General features: G+C 51.3%; 1 protein-coding gene across 1 annotated transcript in view; it reads left to right on the top strand.

The window, feature by feature from the left end:
* Positions 1–458: 458 nt before the first annotated feature.
* The window catches only part of LOC126029785 (uncharacterized protein KIAA1671-like), a 35,044-nt gene continuing 10,034 nt past the window's right edge, over positions 459–25,468 (top strand). The window contains exons 1-9 of the mRNA XM_049788083.1: positions 459–1,999; positions 4,414–4,492; positions 10,639–13,272; positions 17,097–17,207; positions 17,301–17,446; positions 19,466–19,563; positions 19,729–19,765; positions 19,833–19,906; positions 20,019–20,077. Of these exons, the coding sequence (XP_049644040.1) occupies positions 459–1,999; positions 4,414–4,492; positions 10,639–13,272; positions 17,097–17,207; positions 17,301–17,446; positions 19,466–19,563; positions 19,729–19,765; positions 19,833–19,906; positions 20,019–20,077 (4,779 nt within the window). The remainder of the gene's footprint in view (positions 2,000–4,413; positions 4,493–10,638; positions 13,273–17,096; positions 17,208–17,300; positions 17,447–19,465; positions 19,564–19,728; positions 19,766–19,832; positions 19,907–20,018; positions 20,078–25,468) is intronic.

The following is a 25,468-nucleotide window of genomic DNA, read 5'->3' as shown; positions in this document are numbered from 1 at the left end:
TCCAGAGTGTACTGAGTTGGGCTGGGGAAACCTGGAGAAGGCCATCACCTCTTGTGCTCCCTCTCAGCTGACGGGAACTTCAGAGCACAGACTGTGGGGGAGATTGGCCTGAGCTGGTGGGGAGCTTTAGTTCAGAACCCAGGACTCCAGACAGTTTTTACTCCAGACCCTCACTGAACTTTAAATTTACTTCTCCTGGGGGTCAGAGAGAAGTACAATGGTTAGAGCATTTGCTTTGCAGACTGCCGACTTGGGTTTGCCCTCTAGCTCCCTACAAGCCTCTACAAGCCCCACCAGAAAGATTCCTGAGTACAGAGCCAGGAGTAAGTCCTGAGCACTGCCAGGCGTGCTTCCCATCTCCAAATTAATAAGTAACTTTGTTTTTTCAATTTTCTCTTCTCAGCGTTCGTTTCTCCTCACCGGATATTCTGAACCCCTATGGACCTGCTCCTATAACCATGGTGACGCGGGTCCAGGTGGGCTCCGTGACGCCCCTGCCCGGAGTGCCAGGCCTGAGTGAGCTCGCCAAGGAGGAGACGCTGCATCGGGCCTACTTCCGCCAGGCTGTTGACCCACCAGGGGCCCCCTCAGCACGGCTCTTGGACAGAAAAAGCCCCCTCAGGAGCCCTACTCGCATCCTCCCTCTGTCCCGACTGGCTCCCAAACCGTTCTCCAAAGACCAGGCCCCCGACATGAAATCACCCGACACATCTTGGGGCCTGGCCCGGCCTGGTTTTCCTTGTGGGCATCCCCAGGATGGGGTGGCCAGGGAGCTGGGGGAGAAGATGCCCAACTCGGTGGGGCAGGAGGTGGGGGTCGGGACCGGCCTGAAGAGAAGCACCTCTTTGTTCTACAAGGCTGAGTTTCTGCAGATCAGTCCCTCCACCAACCGTGTCTTGGAGAACACTGAAGTGGACCCCACTCTGGGCAAGGGGGTCCTTGCCTCAGGGACCCCCAAGGTCAACAACACACGCTCAACTCAGGAGCCCCTTCCGGGTCCTCTGCCTGAGGTGGCTGCCAAGCCGGCCGTGCCAGCTAGAAAGCCGGTGGGGACCGTCACCCGGCCAGCTTTCCTGCCACTGGACACAAGGCTGGCTGTCACCTCAGACAAGACAAGCCCAAAGGAGCTCCAGACCCAGGCCAGTGGTGTGGAGGACCTGGTCGCCCCAGCTCTGGAGCCCAGACCTCGTCCGAAGAGAAGGCCCGTTTCGGCCATTTACATGGAATCCATTCAGCCTCAGAGGGTCATTTTGGAGGGTGCTTCTCCCGTGGGGAAAATGCCCCCCACTCCTCCTGAGAAGACCTGGGTCAGGCGACCCAGGCCCCTCTCCATGGACCTCACTGCCCGGTTTGAGAGCAGAGAGGTCTTGCTTAAGAAGGGGGCTGAGGAGGCCCTGGCTGGGGGGATTCCCCAGCGTCAGGGACCTGAGAGGGCCAAGCCAGAGCCCAAAGTGGATGGAGAGCACTCGGTTCCAGCTACAGACACCCCAGAGGTGGCCCCAAAGCACCCAGAGCGGAGGGAGAAGTCGGTTCTAAAGCAGCTGGAGATGGGCAGCCTCCGAACAGTGGGGGGCTCAGCCAAGGCCGACAACCTCTTGCAGGACCAGACTGTGGGGGACCAGAAAGTTCAGCTGGACAGGGAACCAGAGCCAACACCTCAGGTCTCTTCTTCTAGGCCAGGAAAAGGCCAAGACCCTGCTGAGGTCAAGAACAGAGCGGCTGATGGGGAGACTGGGACCCCTAGAGAATCTGGCTCCCGCCTTGGCCTCTGGAAACACATCAGCTCTGTAGAAGGGGAGAGCTCCCCAGTCTTGGTGGCAGCTTCCAAACCCCCACCTATCTCTCCTGAGCCCCCGTCAGAGGCGCCAGCGCTGGGGAGAGCTGGAGTGAGTGTCCTGGATCGCATCAAGGGCTGGGCAGGCGAGAACTCGGAGCCCAGGCCGGAGAGGAGGAGAAAGACGGTCCAGGCACGGCCACTGTCGATGGATCTGACCAAACTGTGAGTGGAAATGTTCTGGAGCTTTCTCTTTGCACCCCCTGGCCATCTCTGACCACTGTCCAGAGATACCCCTCTCCCCCAGAGAAGGGAAACAAAAGAGATAAGGTGTTTATGTGGGATGCATCGGTGCATCGAAAGCCTGTTTGTTGTCCTCCATGGTCTTAGCATGTTGTTGATCTCATGCCCTGTTTGGGCATGAGTGATCACAGCAGAGATCAAGGGCACAAGACCTACCAGGTGCCCTGCCAGCTTCCTGTGTCCTGAGGCTCAGGAATCTGAGCACAGGGCCTAACCCTCGGCAAGGCAACCAAAGATTGAACTGGAGCGATGGCGCTAGTGGTAAGGCATCTACCTTGCAAGCGCTAACCTAGGACGGACCGTGGTTCGATCCCCCGCTGTCCCATAGGGTCCCCCAAGCCAGGAGCGATTTCTGAGCGTGTAGCCAGGTGTAACTCCTGAGCATCACCGGGTGTGGCCCAAAAAACAAAAACAAACAAACAAACAAAAAAGATTGAAATCAGACATTGGGCTGGTCTCAGTCAGAATGAATTCTCAATATCTTAGTTTTTTTTTAGTTTTTTGTCTCCAAATGGAACCGGTATGAAGACCATCTGCCAGGATTTGGGGACAGTTGGGAGGAGGATCTTGGGCACTGCTCTGCCCCCTTGGAAACCCTTTGTACCCACTCTGTGCCCCATGATTGATTCTCTCAGCCCCATTGGCAGCTGATTCTCCCAGCTCTCACTGCCTCTGTTCCCTCTGCCTCCTTGAAGAGACTGGGTGTGTGCACTAACTTGTTAATGCCATGCATGCCACTGACATGCTTTGTGAGGGTGGGGGTTCCCAGAGGGAGGGGGACGTTGGATCCACTGCCCAGTAGCCCTGAGAACCAGGGCAGCCAGTTGGAATGGTAGGGTGGTGGTGGCATGCTCTTTGCATTTAAAATCATGTGGAGAGGGGCCTAGGACATAGCTGAGACTGTCTGGTGTGCACAAGGCCCCAGGTTCTAGCACCAGCACAGTTCCGACTCCCCAATAACCCTGTGGCCCCCAGCACTGCTGGATCCTTGCATTGACCCATTCAGCTTGGAGAGCTGGCCCAAATGTCACAGGGTGTGGCCCTCTACCAAGGTCTTCTTTGTACATCCATACAGTCTAGTTCAGTTGTTCTGGGAGAAACTACCATGGGGGGGGGGGGGCATACCTGGCAGTGCTCAGGGGTTACTCCCGGCTCTGCACTCAGAAATCGCCCCTGGCAGAGTCGGGGGACCATATGGGATACTGGGAATTGAGCCCAGGTCTGTCTCTGATAGTCCATGTGCAAGGCAAATGCCCTACCACTGTGCTATGGCTCCGGCCTCAAAGCTACTAACTTATTTTTGGAGGAGGATGGGATCACATCAACAGTGCTTAGGGCTTGTTACCCCTGGATCTGTGTTCAGGGATCACTCTGAGCATTGCTCAGGGAACCATATGGGGTGCTGGAGATCAAACCCAGGTCTGCCTTGTGCAAAGCAAGAGGCTTCTATCTTGTTTATTCTTAAAAATTTCCCAAGTGAGTCAGTCCGCTGCCCTCCCTGCAGCCCACAAGCCCCTATGTGTTGGTAACAGAGAAAGGGACATCCAGGCCAGCCTACTCATGCTGTGTCTTCTCAAGTGTTTCTGATAGTTGGGGAAACTGAGGCTCTAGGTGTAGAAAGGCCTCCCTAGGGCCTCATCCTGCCCCTTTCTCTGCAGCTTCCAGCCTTTTTAGGCACATACCCCACATATTCTTGGGAGATGGGAAAAGTTCCAAAACCCTGCACTCTTCCTTTCTCCCTCTTCCCTTTTACAGATGGGAAACTGAGGCCTCAGGGAGGGACAATGACTTGGCCAGGGTCACTCGGAGAGGCAGAGGCACGGTTGGACAGTGGTAGAGCCCCTGTTGTGCCGGGAGTTGCCAACAACAACCACCAATTATCCCTCCCAGGGCATCTTCACTCTTCCCACAACGCCCTCACGTAGCTATTAGGACCTTGGGCAGCCTCTTATCTGCCCTACAAAAGGCGAGGGGGAGGCGTTAATTATCCCGTTTTGGAGATGAAGAAACAGAGGCTCAGGAGAGATCACAGATCAGACCTGAGCTGCTACAGAGGCTGGTCAGACAGAGAGCTGGGCCAGCTGGGCCCTGGGTCTCCTGGGGTGTCCTCCTACCCTCCACAATGCTGTGTTTAAGGTAAGGCCACTGGCCCCCTGGGGTGTCCTGCTGGGTTTCTATCCCAGGGGACCGGAAATGGCCTTTTCCCCAGAGTCTCTGAGACTCAGGCTGACCTCACCGGGCCATCCTGAGCTCTGAGATTCGGCCTGTGGAGCAGAGGGGCGCTCTGGCTCCTGGCCCCATTGTGGTAACCTGGGTCTCTGTGTCAGGTTTTCCAGCCCAGCTGCCAGCCACGAAGTCAGATATGAGAAGCTTTCTGCCCGGAGCAGCACGATTCCCCAGGAGCCCCAAGATAAGGTACAGAGTGTGGCACTTTGGGCTTTCTGGTTCACATCACACTGCTGGGAGAGAGAGCTTTGGTGACTCTGGGAAAGTACCTGAAACCTCGCCTAAACAAGAAGGTGTTTTCTTGTTTACTTTAGTTTTTCTTTCAATTTGGGGATTTTTTTTTTTTTTCCCAATTTGGAGATTTCTAAAGCTCTTTCTGGCCTGTTCCTTCATGGACAATGCTGTTTACAAATATAAAGCACCAGCCATTGATTTTGTTTGCTTGTTTGTTCGTTTTTCATTCAAGGAAGAGGAGGAGGAGGAGGAGGGGTATGGCTTTCCTCTGTAGGAATGCCTGCTTTATTAAGAAGATAAATCTAGATTTTAGAAATGTTAATGAGAATTTCTTCCAGTTTTTTTTTTTCCTGCTGATGTCCCTGTTCTGTTCCTTACCCTCACTTTCATACCTTGCAGCAGGAGCTAAATTACAGCTACTAAGTTGCTTAAAAAGATTTTTATGTCATCTCTTTAATAAGAAAGAGCTCATAAAATAACAGCAAGGTATAACTGACTTGTGGTTGATGCTCTCTCTAGAGTTTTAAGTTGTTTTTAAAATCAACTTTATTCGGGCTGAAGAGATAGAGCAAGGGTTAAAGCTCTTGCCTTGCACGTGACCAACCTGGGGATCAGTCATGGCACCACTTATGCTCTCCTGATCTGTCAGGGGTGTCCCCTGAGCAAAGGCAGGAGGAAGCCTGGTGTGACCCTAAGCCTAAAAACAAACAAACAAATCTGACTTGTTTCCCTCGGTATGTTGATCTCACAACTCTTGGGTTGTATTTTACAAGTTACCTTGAGATTGATCATTGCATTATGCATCTATCAATAGCTCATTACACACTGTTCTGGGAACGAGAGTACTGTTGACGTATTCAGCCCTTGGGGACATTTAGGTGGTTTCATTTGGGGATCTCTGTGAATCCAGCAGCCAATGGCCATTTGTAGGTAAGGCTCTGTCCAGACCTCTGTTTCCTTGTCTTTTGTTTTGTTTTGTTTTTGTTTTGGGTCACACTTAGCAGTGCTCAGGGGTTACTCCTGGCTATATGCTCAGAAATTGCTCCTGTCAGGCTTGGGGGACCATATGGGATACCGGGATTCGAACCACCGACCTTCTGCATGCAAGGCAAACACCTTACCTCCATGCTATCTCTCCAGCCCTCTGTTTCCTTGTCTTTGAGGTAAGTTGATAGTGAGGCATAGCAGAGCTGGCTCATAGGCTCAGTTTCAAATACCAGAATTTGGATCCAAGCCTGTTGTTCCTGATATAAATCCTCAGAAAAAAAAATAAGTGGTTTTAAATCACAGTGCCCTCCACCCTTGGTGGCTGCGGTTTATCCTGTTTTAGTTTTTTTCTCCCACCTCCTGAGCCGTTTCTTTGATAATGCTTGGGAGATAATCCAACTTCAGCAAAACTCCTCAGATTCAGTGAGATGATAGTAGCAACCATGAAGGCAAGAACAGAGATGGTGAAAATCAAGTTGGGTAGGGGCCGGGAAGGTGGCGCTAGAGGTAAGGTGTCTGCCTTGCAAGCGTTAGCCAAGGAAGGACCGCGGTTCGATCCCCCGGTGTCCCATATGGTCCCCGCAAGCCAGGGGCGATTTCTGAGTGCATAGCCAGGAGTAACCCCTGAGCGTCAAACGGGTATGGCCCAAAAACCAAAAAAAAAAAGAAAATCAGGTGGGTAAAACCTTGGCTCTAAGGGAAGAACTGGAAGCACATCTCTTATTTCTCTTCTCTATGATGCTGTGTGTTTGACTACTAAAAAAAATACTCGAGGAACTGAAGAGATAGCACAGCAGTAGGGTGTTTGCCTTGCACGCAGCCAGCGATCCAAGAGGGACAGTGTTTAGAATCCCGGCATCCCATGTGGTCCCCCGAACTTGCCAGAATTGATTTCTGAGCATAGAGCCAGGAGTAACCCCTGAATGCCACCGGGTGTAAATCCCCCCCCCAATATTCAAAACATTAAAGAAATTCTTGCTTTTTTTGTTTTTGTTTTTGTTTGGGGCCACAGCTATGCTGAGTCAGGGGTTACTCCTGACTCTGCACTCAGGAATCACTTTTGGAGGGGTTCAGGGGCTGGGGATCAAACCTGGATCGACCTTGACAAGGCAAATGCTCTTCCTGTTGTATTACTGCTCCCGTCCAAGAAATTATTGCTTTAAATCAAATGAGGTTCCACCTGAAATGTTTCTTGGTGGTTGTTTGTTTATTAGGCAGTGCTGGGGATAAAGCCTAGGGCCTGATACATGCAGAGGCTGTGCTCTGTCTCTGAGCCATATCTCCAGCTCCTTGATGATTTTTAAAATTGTGTTAAAATAGGGGCCAGAGAGATACCATGGAGGTAGGACGTTTGCCTTGCATGCAGAAGGATGGTGATTCGAATCCCAGCATTCCATATGGTTCCCCGAGCCTGCCAGGAGCGATACTGGTAGTGCTTAGGGGACCACATGGGGTGCTGGGGTCAAACCCAGGGCAACCATGTGCAAGGCAAGCACTCTCCACTGTTCTATTGTTCCAGCTATTCATTATAACCCCTTAAAAAGCATCTGATTTTGGGGGCCGGGCGGTGGCGCTAGAGGTAAGGTGCCTGCCTGCCTTACCTGCGCTAGCCTTGGACGGACCGCGGTTCGATCCCCTGGCATCCCATATAGTCCCCCACGCCAGGAGCGACTTCTGAGCGCATAGCCAGGAGTAACCCCTGAGCGTCACCGGGTGTGGCCCAAAAACCAAAAACCAAAAAAAAAAAAAAAAAAAAAAAGCATCTGATTTTGTGGCATTAAGGACATTTGCTTGTTTGTTTGTTTTTTGGGCCATGCAGCAGTGGCATCACTCTGGAGTTACTCTTCTTGACTCTGCACTCAGAAATTGCTCCTGGCAGGCCACTTGCAAGGCAAATACCCTATCTGCTGTGCTATTACTCTGGCCCAGTAAGGAAAGTTTCAATGTTGTGCAACCTCTAAAACTTTCTGTTTCCAGAATTTTTCAGAACCCCAAGGGACAGCCATCAATCTCTTTCCAGTCACTTCCTAGCCCCTTGTCTTGGGCTCTGGAAACCCTGAAAGGAAGCTGCTTTCTTTCTCTCTAAACTTGCCTACACTCAATATACCTTGTCAATGGAGTAATAAAAACAAAAACATGTAGCCTTTTGTGCCTGTTTAGCTTCTGCTACATTGCATCACATTTTAAGGGTTTAACATGTTGAAACCTTCATAGTTTTGTTTTTGTTTTTGTTTTTAAGACAGAGTCCTGTGCCGGTGGGTGGCTAGACCATGTTTTATTTATCCAGTTGATGCACTGATGGACTTTTGGGTTACTTTTACCCTTCTACTCTTATTATGAATAAGATAATATAGCCTGCTTTTATATTTGGGGGGGCATGGCATTGGGTCACACCTGTAGGAACTCAGGGGTTACTTCTGGCTCTGTGCTCAGAAATCACTCCTGGCAGGTTCAGGATATGGGATGCCTAAAATCAAAACCAGGTTTGTCCTGGTTGGCTGAATGCAAGGCAAACACCCTACTGCTGTGCTATCTTTCCAGCCCCTAGCAGGGGTCTCAAACTTGTGGCTCGCGGGCCGCAAATGGCCCTCCGTACAACATTTTGTGGCCCTGCCCTAGAGGAATCTTTTTTTTGTTTGTTTTGTTTCGTTTTAGTTGTTTGGGTCACACCCCCCAATGTTCAAGGCTTACTACTGACTTTGCACTCAAGGATCACCTCGACTTTGTCTCCTGTGGCCCCCAGGTAAATTGAGTTTGAGACCCTTGCTATGGCCTGCTTTTCATTAGAGCCTCCACAGTTCTTTGGGGATATCTACTCTGTGAGTGAGATGGGTGGTTCATCTGGAAATGCTTTTGTTTCGTGTTGGGGCCACACATGGCAATGTTCAGGGCTTACTCCTTCCTCTGCATTTAGGAATCTTTCCTGGTGGTGCTCAGGGGACCATCTGGGATGCTGGGGATCGAACCCGGGTTGGCTACAGGCAAGGAAGTGCTTCACCTTCTGTTCTATCTTGCCAGCCCCAGGGAATGCTATGCATACTACCTTGTTCAATACTAATTTCAAATCCATCACTCCAGCAAGGAAAAAATGCTAACTAATATATGTATATGATACAAAATGAAGTGAAACCGAAGCATGTAAGAGCAAATAACAATGTGCTTTCCACTTTCTTTCCTCCCACTACACTCCCCCACCTCTCTTACTCATGCTTTGCTGCCTATCTTTCCTCCATTGTTTAGCTACATTAGAGGTTCCAAAGGAAAAGCATCCCTTGATTTCACCCACAGGGACTCTTCTCTTGGTTGCTCCAGTTCCCTGTTGGTGGTATCATCTAGTTAGGAAAATACTGGCCTACATAGTCTGCATATACAGATACCCACAGACCACTTTCTTTTTTTCTTTCTTTTTTTTTTTTTTTTTTTTTTTTGGTTTTTGAGTCACACCTGGCAGCGCTCAGGGGTTACTCCTGGCTCCACATTCAGAAATCGCTCTTGGCAGGCTCAGGGGACCATATGGGATGCCGGGATTCGAACCACCGACCTTCTGCATAAAAGGCAAATACCTTACCTCCATGCTATCTTTCCCGCCCACGTGGACCACTTTCAAAATGAGATGCTATGGAGAAACCTGGAGGGTATCAGGCTGAGTGAAGTTAGCCAACAGGAAAGAGGCTGGCACAGAAAGAACCCTCTCATATGTGGGATATAAAGAAACACAATGGTGGAATAGCAAAGACCCGAGGACTGTGGAAACAAAAAGCATGGGAGTGGGTCTTTAGCAGGAAACAGGCCACCTGAAGGGACTGGGGAAGAGGACAGGGAGGGAACAATGTCTATGTTGGAGGGAAGCATTCAGCCAGGAGGAGGAGGGAGTGGTAACAGGTGGTAAAGTATTGTATGTGAAACCCTATCAGCAATAGTACTGTGAGCCACAGTGCAAAAATTCATACACATGTATGTGAATTTATATGCATATGTGAATTTATATATATATGAATATATATATATGTGTGTATATAAAGTATTTCTTGTGAAAGCAGACTAGTAATGGGGATACAAATTTGGGAAGGAAGTAGACACCAGTGAAGGAATTGGTGTTGAAACATTGTATGCCTGAAATCCAATCATGAATAACTGCAATTTCATAAAAATAAAAAGTTCATCAAATGGGATGCTCTACAACCTATGTTCTCTCTCCACTGGACTGTCTGTCCTCCAGCCAACACCTCATCTCTGTGTTCTCAGAGTCTGGTCACGGGAATTCTGCCCCACATTGGGTCCTAATGCTGCATCTTGAGGTTTGGATCTCTTGGTGGGTTTTGCCTTTCTAGACTGTGCCATCTGAACCAAGTTTCCGCAGTTTGGGAGAGGGGCTAGAGAGCTTAGCATAGCAGGTAGGGCACTTGGTTTGAACACAGCCGACCTGGGTTCAGTCTCTGGCACCCTCTGGGATCCCTTGAGCCTGCCAGGAGTGATCCCTGAGTTCAGACCCAGGAGTAAGCCCTGTGCAGTTCTTAGTGTGCTCACCCCTATGAACAAACAAGCATGAAAATAACAACAAAAGACCCTACAAGAATTCTGGAAAAAGAAAATCAGGCCGATGGGAGGAAATGACTGCTTTAAAACCATGAGCCTCACTTGGTTCACTATGGTTTTAGGGTATCTCTTTGGGGAATTCAAATGCCGCCATTTTACTCCCTCAGCTCTTCCCTTCCACCTCAAATCCTTTAAGTCAGTGTTTTTCAACCTTTTTTATGCAAGGCACACTTTTTTCATGAACAAAAAAATCACGAGGCATACCAACATTAGAAAATATTAAAAAAAATTAACACTGTGCCTGTATTGACTATATATATATATATATATATATAAAGTAATTCTCTTGAATAGAAATCAAATAAACACAAAGAAATTATTTTATAATTACTTTATTATGAAATAATAAATGATGATGATTTGGCCTATTTGTGAGCCAAAGCCGAATGTTATGGATGAAGTTGGAATTTTCATGGTCTGGCACACCAGATAATATCTCATGGCACAGTTGTGTGCTGCGGCACAATGGTTGAAAAATACTGCTCTAAGTTATGTGGCATTTTCTCTTTTCTCCTCAGCAGAAGGAAGGGCCTGTCTTGGATGCAGTGACGTCCCCAAAGAGCCCCTGGAAGCCTGGAGCCCTCAGGGAGAAGGCCTGGCCACCAGAGCGGAAGGACTCCACCAGCCACGTTCCTGACAGGTGCCAAGAAGGCAGTGCCACAATCACTCCAGAGGCTGATGGAAGCTTCCAGACCGTGCGGGCCACGCTGTTTGAGCATCATGTTGAGAGACACACAGTGACCACAACCATGGTGGCCGATGGGTCCAGGCGTAAGCCCAGACCTGAGAGAGGCTCGTGGCTGGGGAAAGACCCACCAGGGGACTCCTCCAAGCCAGAAGCTGGCAGGTGGCTGCAGTGCCCAGACACAGAGAAGTCGGTGAGAAGCACTCGCTCCAACGGGGAGCCCAAACCCCAACACTCTCCTGTCCCTGACAAGTCCCCTTTGGTCAACAATGACCAGAGCCCAGTCAGCCCCTTCCTGCGGCACCTGGAACCCCTGCCCATGGTGCAGAAGGTGCAACCACACCTCAGCGTGGTTCCGGCTGTGGGGGGTCGTGTTGATAGCCAGACTGTGCCCATGGCCCCCGAGGAAACCGCCGTGACCCTGCGGAGCAGTGGTTCTAGGCACCGGCTGAAGGTGGGGCAGCGACCCCCGGAGACCCTTCCTGGTTACCCTGAGGATCAGGGCTTAGGACACAGGACCAGTTTGATTTGGGAAGTTCCAGAGACATCTGCTGCCAGTGGACCAAAGACTGACCTTCAAGAACCAAAGGGCAACTGCCTGTCCCCCAGATGGACAAAGGTGGCCCGCTGGCATCCAGTTGACACTGTGCAGAGTGTGGAGAGCGGCCAGGAGCGGAGTCCTAAAGTGGTCAGGCCCTGCGCCACAGAGGCCACCTTGTCCAGGGCCACTCAGACAACTATCATCTCTGAGGTCCCCCGAGAAGGGCGCCAAGGGGCTGCCAACAAGCAGGACAGCTGCTTCCCTGGTGGAGAAAGGGGTCCCTCCTGGGGGCGCCCCACAGACACATGCTCGGACTTGTGGGCCCAGCCTGGCGCAGATCTCGCGGCACTTGTGCAGAAAGCCAAGGGCAGCAGCAATGGGGCTGCCCGTGGGGGTGAAACTCAGCAGGCGCAGGCGCCCGAGCCCCTGGTCAGGCTGCGTAGGGCCCCCGGGGACCAGAGACTGGACAGGTGGCGGCGGCGTACCCTGCCCAATGATGTCCGATTTGAGGAATTCAGCTTCCTGGCCCCAGAGCAGAGACAGTCGGACTACCTGGGCCCCTCCACCACTGCCTTAAGAGACCCCACACCAGCCCACAGGAGGGTAGAGGGCCAGGAAAAGCGCCCAGGTGGTTCCCGGGACCCAGCGCTGGCAACTGGGAAGCCTGTATCACAGGAGGAACCCAGGGCCACCTTCTTTGCATTGACTTGCCAGCTTCCTGAGGCTCAAAAACCAAAGAACTCAAAGCCAGAGACCCCACCCTTCATGGAACGTTCTAGAAAAATGGCTCCACCTCCATCACCTCAGTTAGCATCTCCCTCAGTGTCTGTAGGCCAGGAAGAGCCGTCGGAGCCCAGGGACAGTAAAAACTGTGCCAGAGGCAGAGAGCGTGATGGCATAAGCTTCTCCAAACCCCAAAAGCCAGCCAACATGTACCTGCCCTCTGGAGGAGACAGATTCCTGGATCCTTCTGGCGAGAAAAAGGATGCCGGTGCTTTCTGTGCCCAGCAGATTTCGGAGGATCGATCCAGTTTTCAAAACGAGTGGAGGAACAGCCGGAGCAAGAGTGCCCCAGACAGTGTCCCCCAAACAACACCCGCTTTCAAAAGCCCTAAAGCCAGTGATCTCATCCTGAGGCAGACAGTCAGTGAGAGGCACCCAGGCAGGACCAAAGATGGTTACCGGTCCAGTGTGCTGGACATCGATGCCCTGATGGAGGAGTACAGGAAGCAGCCGGCCTGGGGATCCACTGAGGCCCAGGAGAGTCCCTCTGTCCAAGCCAACCACTCCTCTCCTGAGAAGCAAGGCAAGCAAGGCAGGATGGATGGTGCCAGGAGGAGCCCAAAGGAGGGCCGGGAAACTGAGGGATCCTGGAAACGTAACAGTTTCTTTGAGAATAACCACGGCTCCACTCGGGCCAGCTCCCCAGGGACGGCCCTTAACCCCAAAATCAATGCCCTCCTTTGGACGGTGCTGCCCTCTGCGCCCTGTGAAAAGGATTCAGGGGCCTCCACTGGCTCAGAGGGTCCCAGGAACAATGCCTCAGGACCCCCCGAGAATGAGAAAGGGGCCTTTGCAGGCAGACACCATCCTTCGAGGTCTCCGAGCTACCCCGTGGAGCCCAGACCTGCTGCCTGGGTGGAGCTGGGCAGGAGATGCACCAGAAATGGAGAGGAGGGCAGCGGAGGGCCCCCACGGGCTGGCTCTTCTCACCATCGACTCACACCACCAGATGTCAAGAGGACTTGCTCTGAGAAGGGCCCCCCTGCCCACATCCGAGAGGGCTTGTCCGTCCTGCAGGATGCCTGGGAAAGGAGGCGAGAGCAGCCCAAAGGGAGATCTAGCCTCCCCACTGAGACTTTGGATGTCAGAGAGATCAACAGGGGACTCGGCCAGCAGGACTTGGGGTCGCGGGAACGTCAGAAGGTAAGTTTGCGGCTGTTCTGAGCAGCCAAAATGGGTGAAGCATGCGGGCTGGAGGTGGGGGGTGGAGCATCTCCAAATCAACCTACCTGGATCTGGTAAGTGGAGTCAGGCTGGGCGTGAGGCACTAGGGTGGGGTGGAGTCTGGGGCAAGCTCACGCTTCTGATGTCTCCATGGACACTTTGCTGCCACTCCTTCCCTGAATCTTGACAAACAGGAGTGGTGCTCCTTACCCTTACCAGGCAAGTGTGTTTAGCAAGAGAATCTGAAAATTCGACTTTTGCTGAGTGATCCCACTGAACGAGGAAAGGCACATCTCAGAAATGACTTCATTTCCCCTCCTCTCCCCTGAGGTTCTTGCTGACCCCAGTGGGAAGCCACTGACTTCTGTTCTGACGGGGAAGTGTTCACTGAGGTTCCGCTGGGTCCAGCTCCCTTAGTTTGTTTGTTTGTTTATTTATTTATTGGTTTGGGGCTACACCGGCTGTGCTCAGGGGTTACTCCTGGCACTGCATTCAGAAATCGTGCCTAGCAAGCATGGGGGACCATATGGGATGCTGGGATTCGAACCACCGTTAGTCCATCCTGGATCAGCTGTGTGCAAGGCAAACGCCCTACTGCTGTGCTCACAGTCAGGCCCCTCCCTTAGTTTTAGACCATCTTCCTCAGTTTCCAGGAAACATTAACAAGATCCTCCAGCCCCAGCAACTGTGCGTCTACATTCTGTCTATGGTTATGCAGATCCCGGTCATTTCCTGTGAAGGGATCACACAGCATGTGCATGTGGTGATGAGATCGTTCCCTGGGCATCAAATTTAGAAGTTCATCTAGGTGGTGGCTTATATCAGCGCCCTGAGCACCCCCTCCCCCTGTTGGTTTGTTTGTTTGGTTATTTTTTGGTGGGGGAACCACACCTGGCTGTGCTCAAGGCTAATAACTGACTCTGTGCTCAGGGATCACTCCTGGTGGTGCTCAAGGAACCATATGGGATGTCGGGGATTGAATCAGGATCAACCACGTGCAAAAAGCAAGGCAAACACCTTCAGCCCCGTGCTATCCCTTCACCCCTTCATTCCTTTTTATGGCTGAATACTATTCTACTGTCTGATGATCTCTGCTTTATCAGCAGATGGGCACTTGAGTTGCTCTTCCTTGGGGTCTAGGATGAAGGACACAGCTGGGAAACTTTCCTACATGTGTGTCTGTGCAGTCCTCTGCTTTTCTCACTTTGGCCCAGGAGCAAGATGCAGAGTTGCTGGGTTGAATGGTGACACTTGGCGTGCCTCTGTAGGCCTGCCAGGCCAGGTCACAAAGCAGCCACACCATTTCATGTCCCCACCGCTGAGGAGAGGGAGGCCTCCGGATTCTCTGCTTCCAGGCCCACGCTCCTTATCACCAGCCTGCTGATAGTCGGCTCCGGGGTTGTGAGCATTATCTCCTGCTGTCTCTGACTGGGCCTGCCTGTTGAACACGTTTTCCTGTGTGCATTGGCTGTGGGTTTCTTTCCTTGGATTCCTTTCTGCCTGCTGAGGCCAGTTTTTAAATTGGTTTGTTTGCCCTTTTTCCTTAATTGAGTCATAATTGTGCTTTATATATTTGTATATCACAGTCTTATCAGACCTAGCTGTTTTGATATGGAGGATTTTTCTCCCATTCTGTGTCTCTTCTCTTCCTTTGGAAAAAAAATATTGGTGGGCTGGGCCAGAGAGATAGCCATAGGGTATATACCTTGCATGTTGCTGCCAACCCTGGACATACCTGGGTTCAATTTCTGGCAACCCATATGGTTCCCCTGAGCCAGTAAAGAGTGATTTCTGAGCTCAGAGCCAGGAGTAACCCATATATATATATATAGGTGGGGCTGGAGTGATAGCACAGTAGGGCATTATCCCTTGCACCCCATATGGTCCCTTGAGGCCTGCCAGGAGTGATCCCTGAGTGCAGATCCATGAGCAAACCCTGAGCACTGCTGAGGTGACCCACCCCCAAAAAGACACAGCCAAGTGTCATCCGGTTTGGGCCTGTACTGGCTGAAGTTTGCCTGTCACTCTCCATGACAGTAACTGGGGCAGTGATTTCAGTGCTCCGAGCCTCAGTCTCTTTCTGCATCTATTGGGGTCTGGGAGGGTTTCCTACCTGGCTCCTGTGGACATTGACCATGGAGCTGGGCACTGTGTCACTTCATCCTGAGTAGCAGTCACCAGGGTGGTGGGGTATTTTCTGAACCTGCCTGAGGGGGGACCCTAGTGTACCGAAGGTGAGCCCTGTAGAATAAAAATATAAAATACAGGACCAGAGAGATAGCATGGAGGTAGGGCATTTGTCTTGCATGCAGAAAGACGGTGTTTTGATCCCGGCATCCCATATAGTCCCCCGAGCCTGCCAGGAGTGATTTTTGAGCATAGAGCCAGGAGTAACCCCTGAGTGCTGCCGTGTATGACCCAAAAACCAAATATATATATAAAATACAAAGTGATCCATGTGTTGGGTGAGACCACCCCAGGCACTGTGTTTTTAACCCTTTAGATTGACGGGTCTGATGAAGGGTAGCAGAAATAATTCACAAGCAATCAGAGTTTCATCGGAGTCAGCTTGCTTTTATTCCATGGCCCTGTCTGCCATGAGTGAGTCTCTCTGTCTCTGTCTCTGTCTCTGTCTCTCTCCCTCCCTCTCTCTCTCTCTCCTTCTCTCTCTCTCTCTCTCTCTCTCTCTCTCTCTCTCTCTCTCTCTCTCTCTCTCTCTCTCTCTCTCTCTCACCCCTCCCCATCCAGTCACTGGTGGGTTTGATGAAACTCACTGTATTTTCCTTCCACTGCTGGTGCCTTCTTGTCTGGGAAACCCTGGTCTCATCTCAGGTCACCAAGAGTTCTGTCTGTTTTCTCTGCGTTTTCTCCTTTTAGTTCATACATTTTGGTCTTTGATCTATTTTGAGTTGGTTTTGGCACCGGATGTGAGCCCCACAGCAGGTGTGGGAGGGAAGAGGTGCAGTATGGAGGCGGAGCAGGTGGAGGAGGGCAGGAGGGGAGCCCTGGCCAGCAGGGCTCTGAGGTGGAGCCGGGGGCTAGGGCTGGGCCCTGGGAAGAGCCAGGAGGCTCCTTTGAGGTGTATGAAACCCCAAGATAGCCCTGAGGAGGTCAGGAAAAGCTGTGTGTGTGTGTGTCTGTGTCTGTGTGTCTGTGTGTGTCTGTGTGTGTCTGTGTCTGTGGGGAGACAGCATTTACTTCCAGTCCTGGGGTGGAAGGAGCGGACCCCTTGGTCCCACTGAGCAAGTGACATAGCAGACTTGTCATCTTTGACACTCCCTCTGATGTGGGGGCCCTCAGGACTAAAGGAGCACCCTGGGGTGATCATGGAGGATCAGGGGACTATGTGGGACCTGTGGAGGCTGATGTCATGGCCTCATCGTGAGGGACTCTGGAGGCAGCACAGATGATGGGATCAGAGGGCCACGAGGGACACATGAAGGCTATGTGCTATGGGAGAGGGACTCTGCAGGGCTGTTGAGTCTTACGTCCTGGGGTGAGGGGACCTTGTGGGACCATGTCCTGAGAGTCCCTTTTTCTCACACAACCCCAGGACCCCATGGACAATGGCTTTTCCAAGTTCTCCAGGCTCAAAGAGGTGATAACACTTGCCCCAGGTCACACAGTGAAGCTACGATGAGAGAGGACAGTCTATGGGACGGACGCAGACCCGGTGTCCCTGCATATAGTCCCTGCAGGTTCCGTCCTTGCTTGTGGTGCCGAGTGATGTGGTCTGGTCTCACATGGTCTTGTATGTAGAAGAAAACCTCATACAGAGCCCTTTCCTGTGTCCTGTGCTCCAGGTGCGGCCCCTGGGGAACCATGAGCAGCTTCCCAGGAAGGTGTCCCCTGCCTCGGCGAGTCCCCGGAGGAGCCACAGTTTCTGCAGGGACAAGAAGAGCGGGCCCTTCGTGGTGAGTGAATGTGGGGCGGTGAGGAGGGGAACATGGGCCATGCCCATGGGTCAGGGACAACGGAGCCCCTGATAGGCTTGGTCGTGGTCCCAGCATGTGGCTGGGTTGAGAAATTTGGGCCCGGAAGCCTGGAGTTTGCACCCCGATCTGCTCGTGATTAGTCTCCTTGGCCGTGCCCTCATGATTCTGATGTATCTCCTGGGCTCCAAGATTCTGCACATGGGAGGAGGAGGGAGTTGGTATGTGGGGCCCAAGGGATCGAGGGGAACGGCTGCAGGATGGCCGGCTGAGTGAAGAGGTTCTGAAGCTGCCTCATTCAACCTCAGATTCTGCCTCCTCATGCCGGTGAGCCTGTGGCCTCAGTTCCCCTGTCTGTAAAAATGAGTTTATAGACATCTCATAGAACTAATGTGGGACTCTAATGGGCTCAGGGCCCCACAGGCTCTTCAGAAAGTGTCTCCATTCATACTTGCACTATTTTCCTCAGGCGTTCGTTCCTTAGTTCCTTTGAGGTGCTGTTAGGCTGCTGTCACTGAGTTCTGCCTCCTGGGTGTGTTTGTGGTGGGGGAGAGACTTCTCTCTCCTCTCAGCCATTGAGAGAAAGGAGTGGCTGTGTGAGCCCCTGAAAACAGGAGCCCAGGACACCGTGTCCCCATGGCCATCCAGGGCTCCCCACTTCCTACTGTCTTTCTTGCGCCTGACTATTTTCGTGGCTCCCAGAGGCCTGCTCTGGGTTTTGTGCTTGCTTTTAATGCACCTTCTAGACTTGGAGTGAGTTGGAACATTGTGTGTTTCTCTTGCCTGGTATCTTCTGTGGGAGGGAAGAGGGGGAGAAAGAGGAGAGAGAGAGAGAGAGAGAGAGAGAGAGAGAGAGAGAGAGAGAGAGAGAGAGAGAGAGAGAGAGAGAGAGAGAGAGCGAGGGAGAGAGAGAGAGAGAGAGAGAGAGAGAGAGAGAGAGAGAGAGAGAGAGAGAGAGAGGGGAGAGAGAGGAGAGTCTACTTCATGCCACTTATTCTTGTCTTATCAGTGTCAGCCTGAACCTGAAGGGGCCAGGTAGAGGCCTACAGGCCACACTCCAGCCTCTTGACCAGTTTTCTGGCTTCATGCCTGTAATCAAGGGAAGTAGCCAATAGGGGGCAGTGTGTGCTCTGTCATACTAACTGTCCCATACTACTATCCTCATGATTTCAAAAGGGAGCTTCAGATCCTAAGCTCTGATTCTGCCATTGAGGGGGCCTTGTGCAGGGGACCAGATGAGCCTCCATGGCCCTCAGACACTTCCTTCCCAAAATGAGGATGCTGAAGTGATAGCACAGTGGTAAAGTAAGGCGTTTGACTCGCACGTGGCCAACCTGGGACAGACCCAGGTTCAATCCCCGGGTATCCCTGAGCCTGCCAGGAGCGATTTCTGAGCGCTGAGTCAGGAGTAACCCCTGAGTACTGCTGGGTGTGGTCCAAAACCAAAAATAAATAAATAAAAAGGATGGTTGTCTTAGAGAGTTTCTGTTAGCAGTGTGAGATCCCTGAGCACTTAATTCAGTTCCAAAGGGATGCTAGTGGTGACCTAGAGATCTCCCCCCTGCCCTTCATCCCTTCTCCTCCTCCTCCTTCTCACCTCTTCCTTTTCCTTTTCACCCCCCTTTTGGTCACCAAGTTCAACTGTCCCTCAATAAATGGGGAAACTGAGCTGGGGAGAAAGTACAGGGCTGGGGGCCAGAGGATAGTACAGTTGTTAGGGAGCTTGCCTTGTATGTGGCCAACCTGGGTTTGATCATGGTCCCCTGAATATAGATTCAAGAGTAAGCCCTGCTTTGTGAGGAAGTCTGAGGCGTGTGAGGTAGCCTGGAGGTGTGTGAGGGAGGTTGGGCATTTGGATCCTGAATGGCTTTTTGCTGCTGGTTTCTAGCCAGACTCAGGTTCCCCTCATCTTTGTAAGTCTGCATCTCCAGCCCTGTTAGTTCCCTCTTCACCCCACTCACCCCTAGTATGAATCCTTTTGTCCAAAGGGGGAATCCGAGGCTCACTGAGTTTCAGTCACTGCCTCAAGGCCACTCAGTACAGGGAGAGCTGGAATAGGAACTGGGTCTGTCCTTTCCAGCCTTGGACTTGGGCCCTGTCTGCTGCGAAGTGAGATTTGGGCCTGTTCCCAGCCCCTGCCAGCCCCCCACCCCCTTGAGGCCGCATTAGCTCTGGGAAACCAGACACCCGGAGCCCTGGGCTCGAATGCCATCTATTTATTCAGTCTCCGTTGCCACCAGCTGTTCCACCAAGGCTGTCTCTGAGGGGGTCCTGGGACCCGCTGGGCCTGGTGCCCTGCTGATGGACGCCCCCAGTCCTGCCACACAGAATGTGGCTGGTCAGACTCTGTGCAGGGGCTCCGAGCCAGCTGTGGGGTCTTGCTGATTACCAGAGAAAGTGAGAGAGAATTTGCTTCTTGTAACCTCTTCTCTCCACTGTTAAGGTCAGGGTGGGTGCATCTAAGTAACTCAGTGTCTGACACTCAGGTGTCCTTGGATTCTAGCTGATGTCGGCTTCGCCTTCCAGATGTGGAGCATGAGGTATGCAGCTGGGCGTCAGGGACCAAATTGAGCCCCTTGTGTGCCAGGCATGTGCTGTGTTATGGAGCTGCGGGCTGGACGACGAGTACATCGTGTGCCTGCACCACTTAGTGCCAGCTGATTGGGGGAAACTGAGGTCCAGTGAGACGAGGGGTCTTTGTCATGGTCCCACAACAGCCAGGGAGGCAGCACTGGCACCGCCTGACTCCCTAGCTAGTGCTCTCCACTGCCCCCCATCTCCTGTCCTTTTTAGGGGGTCCCTCCTTGAGGCCTCCCTCAGGCTCCCTTCACTGTCCCCTATCGGAGCACTTGGTCAGCACTTATACCCCATCATCACACTTTGTGTGGGCTCAGCTATGGACTTGGGGTGCCCAAGGCCCCTAAGGATACAGGCTTCTGTCAGGGTCTCTACCAGCCTGGAGACTGTCCTCCCAAATTCTCAGACCTGATGCTGGGCATTCTCTTTTTGTTTTTGGTGCTCAGGGATTACTTCTGGCTTTGCGCTCAGAAATCACTACTGGCAGGCTTGACTATATGAGATGCCAGGTGCCAGGGATCAAACCTGGGTTGGCTGCATGCAAGCCAAATGACCAGTCCGCTGTGCTATCTTTCTGGCCCAACACTGGGCATTCTCTGGCTCCTCCAGAGATAAGTCTATTTCCTCCAGGGTCTGTGGGGTGCTAGGCCTGGAGTCACCTCCTGGGGTATACAATCCTGGGGAGAGGGGGTTCTGAGAAACCTGGGAGTTGTCCTGATATGCAGGAGAAAAAGAGACCTCTTGTGAAGGATAAGAGCAGAAGCCAAGGCTTGGAGTGGTGGTCAGGGGTTCAGCCAGAGATGTGGGGATGGATGGCAGAGAATAGGGTTAGAGGTGTGTCTTGGGGCAAGGTGGAATGTTTGGTTATGTTGGTCTTTCTTCCAATAGAAGGTTTTTGTTTGTTTGCTTGTTTTTCTTGTTGTTGGTTGGTTGTGTTTTTCTTTTCTTTTCTTTGGTTTTTGGGCCACATCCAGCAACGTTCAGGGGTAACTTCTGACTTTGTGCTCAGAAATCACTCCTGGCAGGCTTGGGAGACCATATGGGATTCTGGGGATCAAACCCAGGTATGTCCTGGGTTGGCCATATGCAAGGCAAACACCCTACCACTGTGCTATCGCTCTGGTCCCTGGTTGTGTTTTTCTGAGGGCCATACCCAACTATGCTCAGGAATCACTCCTGGCTGGGTTTGAGGACCTTAGAGGATGCTGGGAATAGAACCCGGGACAGCGTGGTGCAAGACAAGAACCCCACCCACTGTGCTCTCACATAGGCCCCTCTTCTGATAGGTTTATTTGGTGCAGGAAGTTGGTCTGCAATTGTGAACAAGTCACGGACAGACAGGCCTGCGGGGGCCACTGGCTTCTAAAAGCTGCATCTGTCCAACATAGAGGCTATGGCTGGCTCTGTGTCCCCATCTTTGCCTCCACTTCTGCCCATTCCAAGGCCAGGGGACAGATGTGACTGAAGGATGGGCTGGTGTCTGGGAAGTTGTGTGGTAGAGGTGGGCCGAGTTTAGGGCCCAAGACTGTTCCAAACTGTCCTATGATACAGAGGCCAAGAGAGAGATGAGATGGTCTGGTGTCTCTCCTGGGCTTGTCTTGGCTGACCTGGCCCAGTCAGTCATTCCTGGGGCTATTGGGAGCAGTTTCCCCACTGGTGGCCCTGAGGGATGGCGCCACCTCCTGGCCGCTCAGGTGCTGCTCTCTGTGCCCTGGCATCTCCCAGCAACATATTATGGAGACTGAGGGGGAGGGAATCCCAGGATTTGATCAGAACTGCTAGATGATGAGAAATTGAAAACAGTTTTAGGCTTCAATGACGAGGCTTTTGGTTCCTGTGGATGCAGCTGTCCAGAGATGAGAGGGAATTCCCCAAGCGTTTTTGTTTTAAATTGGCTTTTGGGTCACACCCAACTGTGCACAGGGCTTACTCCTAGCTCTAAACTCAGGAATCACTCCGGGTGGAGCTTAAAGGACCATATGAGGTATCGGGGCTTGAACCTACCACGAGCAAAATAGGTGCCTTCCCCTCTGTACTATCGCTCTGACCCACCCATTTTCCAGTCTTTTTTTTTTTTTTTTGGTTTTCGGGTCACACCTGGCAGCACTCAGGAGTTACTTCTGGCTCTATGCTCAGAAATCACTCCTGGCAGGCTCGGGGGACCATATGGGATGCCAGAATTCAAACCACCGTCCTACATGCAAGGCAAATGCTTTACCTTCATGCTATCTCTCTGGCCTCTTTTTTTTTTTTCCAGTCTTTTTATAGGCAATTCACATAGGGCTTTGTGATGAAGATACATTATCCTTGGCCTCTGGAACCCCACCCCTAATGGAGAGCTGGGCTTGGAGAAGGGAAGGGAGGCTGCAGTGAGAGGTTCCGGCCCCTGAGGCCAGTGACAGCTCTGCCACATGAGCCTGGGTGATGCGCAGATTTAGGAATGTGACTGGGGCACTGAACGACGCTTAAACCAGATAGCTCGCTGGGCACTCGGGACACCCGGGCCCTCTGACCCGTGACTCCATCCACTCACTAATTCCTTCTTGTTTTTCTGCTAGGCTGAATGGCCTGAGTAACCTATAGTTCAGCTGAATGAGGTTCTGTTTGTGGATTAAAAACCAGCCAGACCAGGAAGTTTTTGTTTCTTGAGTCTTAAAATGCAAATGATTACTGGGACTCAGTGTTCATTGTATTAGTAAGATTTTTATACATTCTTTTACCAGCTCTCTCTCCAGTCACCTGCCTGCTTAGTAATCCTTCACCTATTCATCTATTATCCTGCTCATCCTCCTCCCTCTCTATCCATTATCCATCCTTTTATTCTTCCTTCCATTTTCCTTCCAGCCTTCCATCCATCCATTTACCGATCTATCCTTCCACCCATTCATCCACCCATCCACCCACCCACCCACCCATCCATCCACCCACCCACCCATCCATCCATCCATCCATCCATCCATCCATCCATCCATCCATCCATCCATCCACCCACCCACCCATCCATCCATCCATCCATCCATCCATCCATCCATCCATCCATCCATCCATCCATCCATCCATCCATCCATTCGTTCAAATATGCACCCACCATCCAGTTATGAATACATAGACCTGAGTATTTAAAGATGGATAACATTAATTTTCTTCCTCAGATTACTCACATTTATAGACTATAAACAGGTAATTACAGGTTATCCAGGGTGATAAATATTAGTCACTCATTCATATACCCACCCACTCATTCATTCATTAGGCATTGGTTGAGAACTTACTATGCATCTTTTTTTTTTTGTTTGTTTTTGGGCCACACCCGGCGGTGTCAGGGGTTACTCCTGGCTGTCTGCTCATAAATAGCTCCTGACAGGCACAGAGGACCATATGGGACACCGGGATTTGAACCAACCACCTTTGGTCCTGGATCGTCTGCTTGCAAGGCAAACGCCACTGTGCTATCTCTTCAGACCCTTCCTGTGCATCTTGGTTCTTGAAGTCCCGGAGTAAACAGCACATCTGTGGCTCTCAGAGCTGATACTGTAACAGGGGGCAGCAGATACTAAACAAGGGGCCAGACTCAAAAGAGAGCTGCTCAGATGATGCCATATGCCACAAGGAAAATAGTATAGGGTGTTGGGAATCCAACAAGGGAGGGCTTTTCTCAGGAGGTGACAATAAGCCAAGAACTGAAGGAGTAAAACCCATCAATGGTGGACCAGAGGAGCAGCATCAGAGGAAGCAACAAGTATGAAGGTCCTAGGATCAATATCAGAAGAATCAGCACATGTGAAAGTCCTGAGGCTTGTTGGGTATAGCAGCACTACTGATTATGGCAATGTTGCTGCAGTCCATGGGGCTGAAGAGAATGACATGTAGGGCCTTGGTAGCAATCAGATCACAGATCACCAGGCCTTGGTGGCCACTGAAAAGAGAATAAGCATAGGGGTAATAAGCATAGGCTGAGTGAAGCAGAGGAGGGGGTCTCATAGATTCTGGAACAGTGTCCGATCTAAGTTGATTGAAGGAATTTCCCAGGTGGGAGAAATTTGACAAGGGGGAATGGCTTAAGCCATGAGGAGACTTGAGGGATTGGACAGTACAGTAGGTGAGGCACTTGCCTTACATACAGTTGACCTGGGTTCAATCCTCAGGCATCCTATATGGACCTCAAGCACCACTGCAAATGATCCCTGAGCACTGATCCAGGAATAAGCCTTGAGCATATATGGGTGTGGCCCCAAACCAATTTTTTTAATTAAAAGATGTTTTAATTAGAATTTTGTTTTGTTAAAAAAACAAAATTTTAGGTGCCGGAGAGATAGCATAAAGGTAGTGAATTTGCCTTGCATGCAGAAGGGTGGTGGTTCGAATCCCGGCATCCCATATGGTCTCCTGAGCTTGCCAGGAGCAATTTCTGAGCATAGTGCCAGGAGTAACCCCTGAGTGCTGCCAGATGTGACCCCAAAACCAAATAAAAAACCCCAAAATTTTAATTTAATCACCATGAGATACATAGTCACAACATTGTTCATGATTGAATTTCAATTATACAATGCCCAACACCCATCCCTTCACCAGTTCCCATTTTTTACCACCAAGGTCATCAGTTTCTCTCCTGTCCTCATTCCTGCCCTCTCCTTTGTCTACCTCTCTCTTTTCCTTCCTTTCTCTGTCTCTCTCCTCTCTTCTCCTCTCCTCTCCCCCACCGTTTCTCTCTCTCTCTTTCTCTTTTACTAGAAAAACATTTTTTGGGGGGTGGAGCAATAGCATAGCAGTAGGGAGTTTGCCTTACATGCAGCTGACCCAGGACTGACCAAGATTCTATTTCCAGCATCCCATATGGTCCCCAGAGCCTGCCAGGAGCGATTTCTGAGCACAGAGACAGGAATAACCCCTGAGCACCACCAGGTGTGTCCCCCCCGCCCAATAAATAAATAAGTAACTTAAAAAAATAAGAAACACATTTCTTTGAGAGTCCTTTTTCCAGGAGCTCCACGAAGCATCCCTGTCAGGTGTGTTGTTGGGTCAGGCGGAGGTTGCCCAAGGGCAAGACACAAGGAACCCTTAGGGTCAGCATATAGGCTTTGGTGTCACCTGTGCCAGGCAGCAGGAAGGAGGGAAAGGAATATCCTGGTCACATCCTATTAGAAGCAGCTCTGCCGTCCTCTAGTGGTCAAGGAGGAGAGCGCGCTTTGGGTACCAATGTGAAAAGTTGCATTTGCTTTGGTCAAACACAACATGGAATTTATCTTCTTCAAGCTTCCTCTGTAGTGTCATTATATACAATCACAGGGTTGTGTATCGTCATGACTACTGGCCAGTTCCAGGACGTTTTCATCTACTCCAGCTGAAGCTCAGTGTGTGTCATCCCCCCCCCCCCCCCCAGCCCCTGGCGCTCCACTAAAGTCCTCGGAAGTTGTCTAGTGTAGGTTCTCGGTAGTTGGGGTCGTGGAATATGTGACTGTGGCTCTCTAAGTCTGCCTTCAGCATCCTGCGGGCTCAGCCTTTTGTGTTGTGACCCTTGTGAGCACCCAGTTCTCTCTGTAAGGCCGAGTCATGTTCCACCATGGACACACATACATCTCCTCTTGCCCATCACTTGTCTCTGGATGGTTTTCCTGGATTGTTTCCACCATGTGACTATCAAGAAGAAAGTCACTGGCAGCACTGGT

This window comes from Suncus etruscus, chromosome 15 (assembly GCF_024139225.1).
Source record: "Suncus etruscus isolate mSunEtr1 chromosome 15, mSunEtr1.pri.cur, whole genome shotgun sequence".
NCBI classification, from domain to species: Eukaryota; Metazoa; Chordata; class Mammalia; order Eulipotyphla; family Soricidae; genus Suncus; species Suncus etruscus.
The sequence above is the reverse complement of the archived record's forward strand: the minus strand, read 5'-3'. Positions and strand labels throughout refer to the sequence as shown.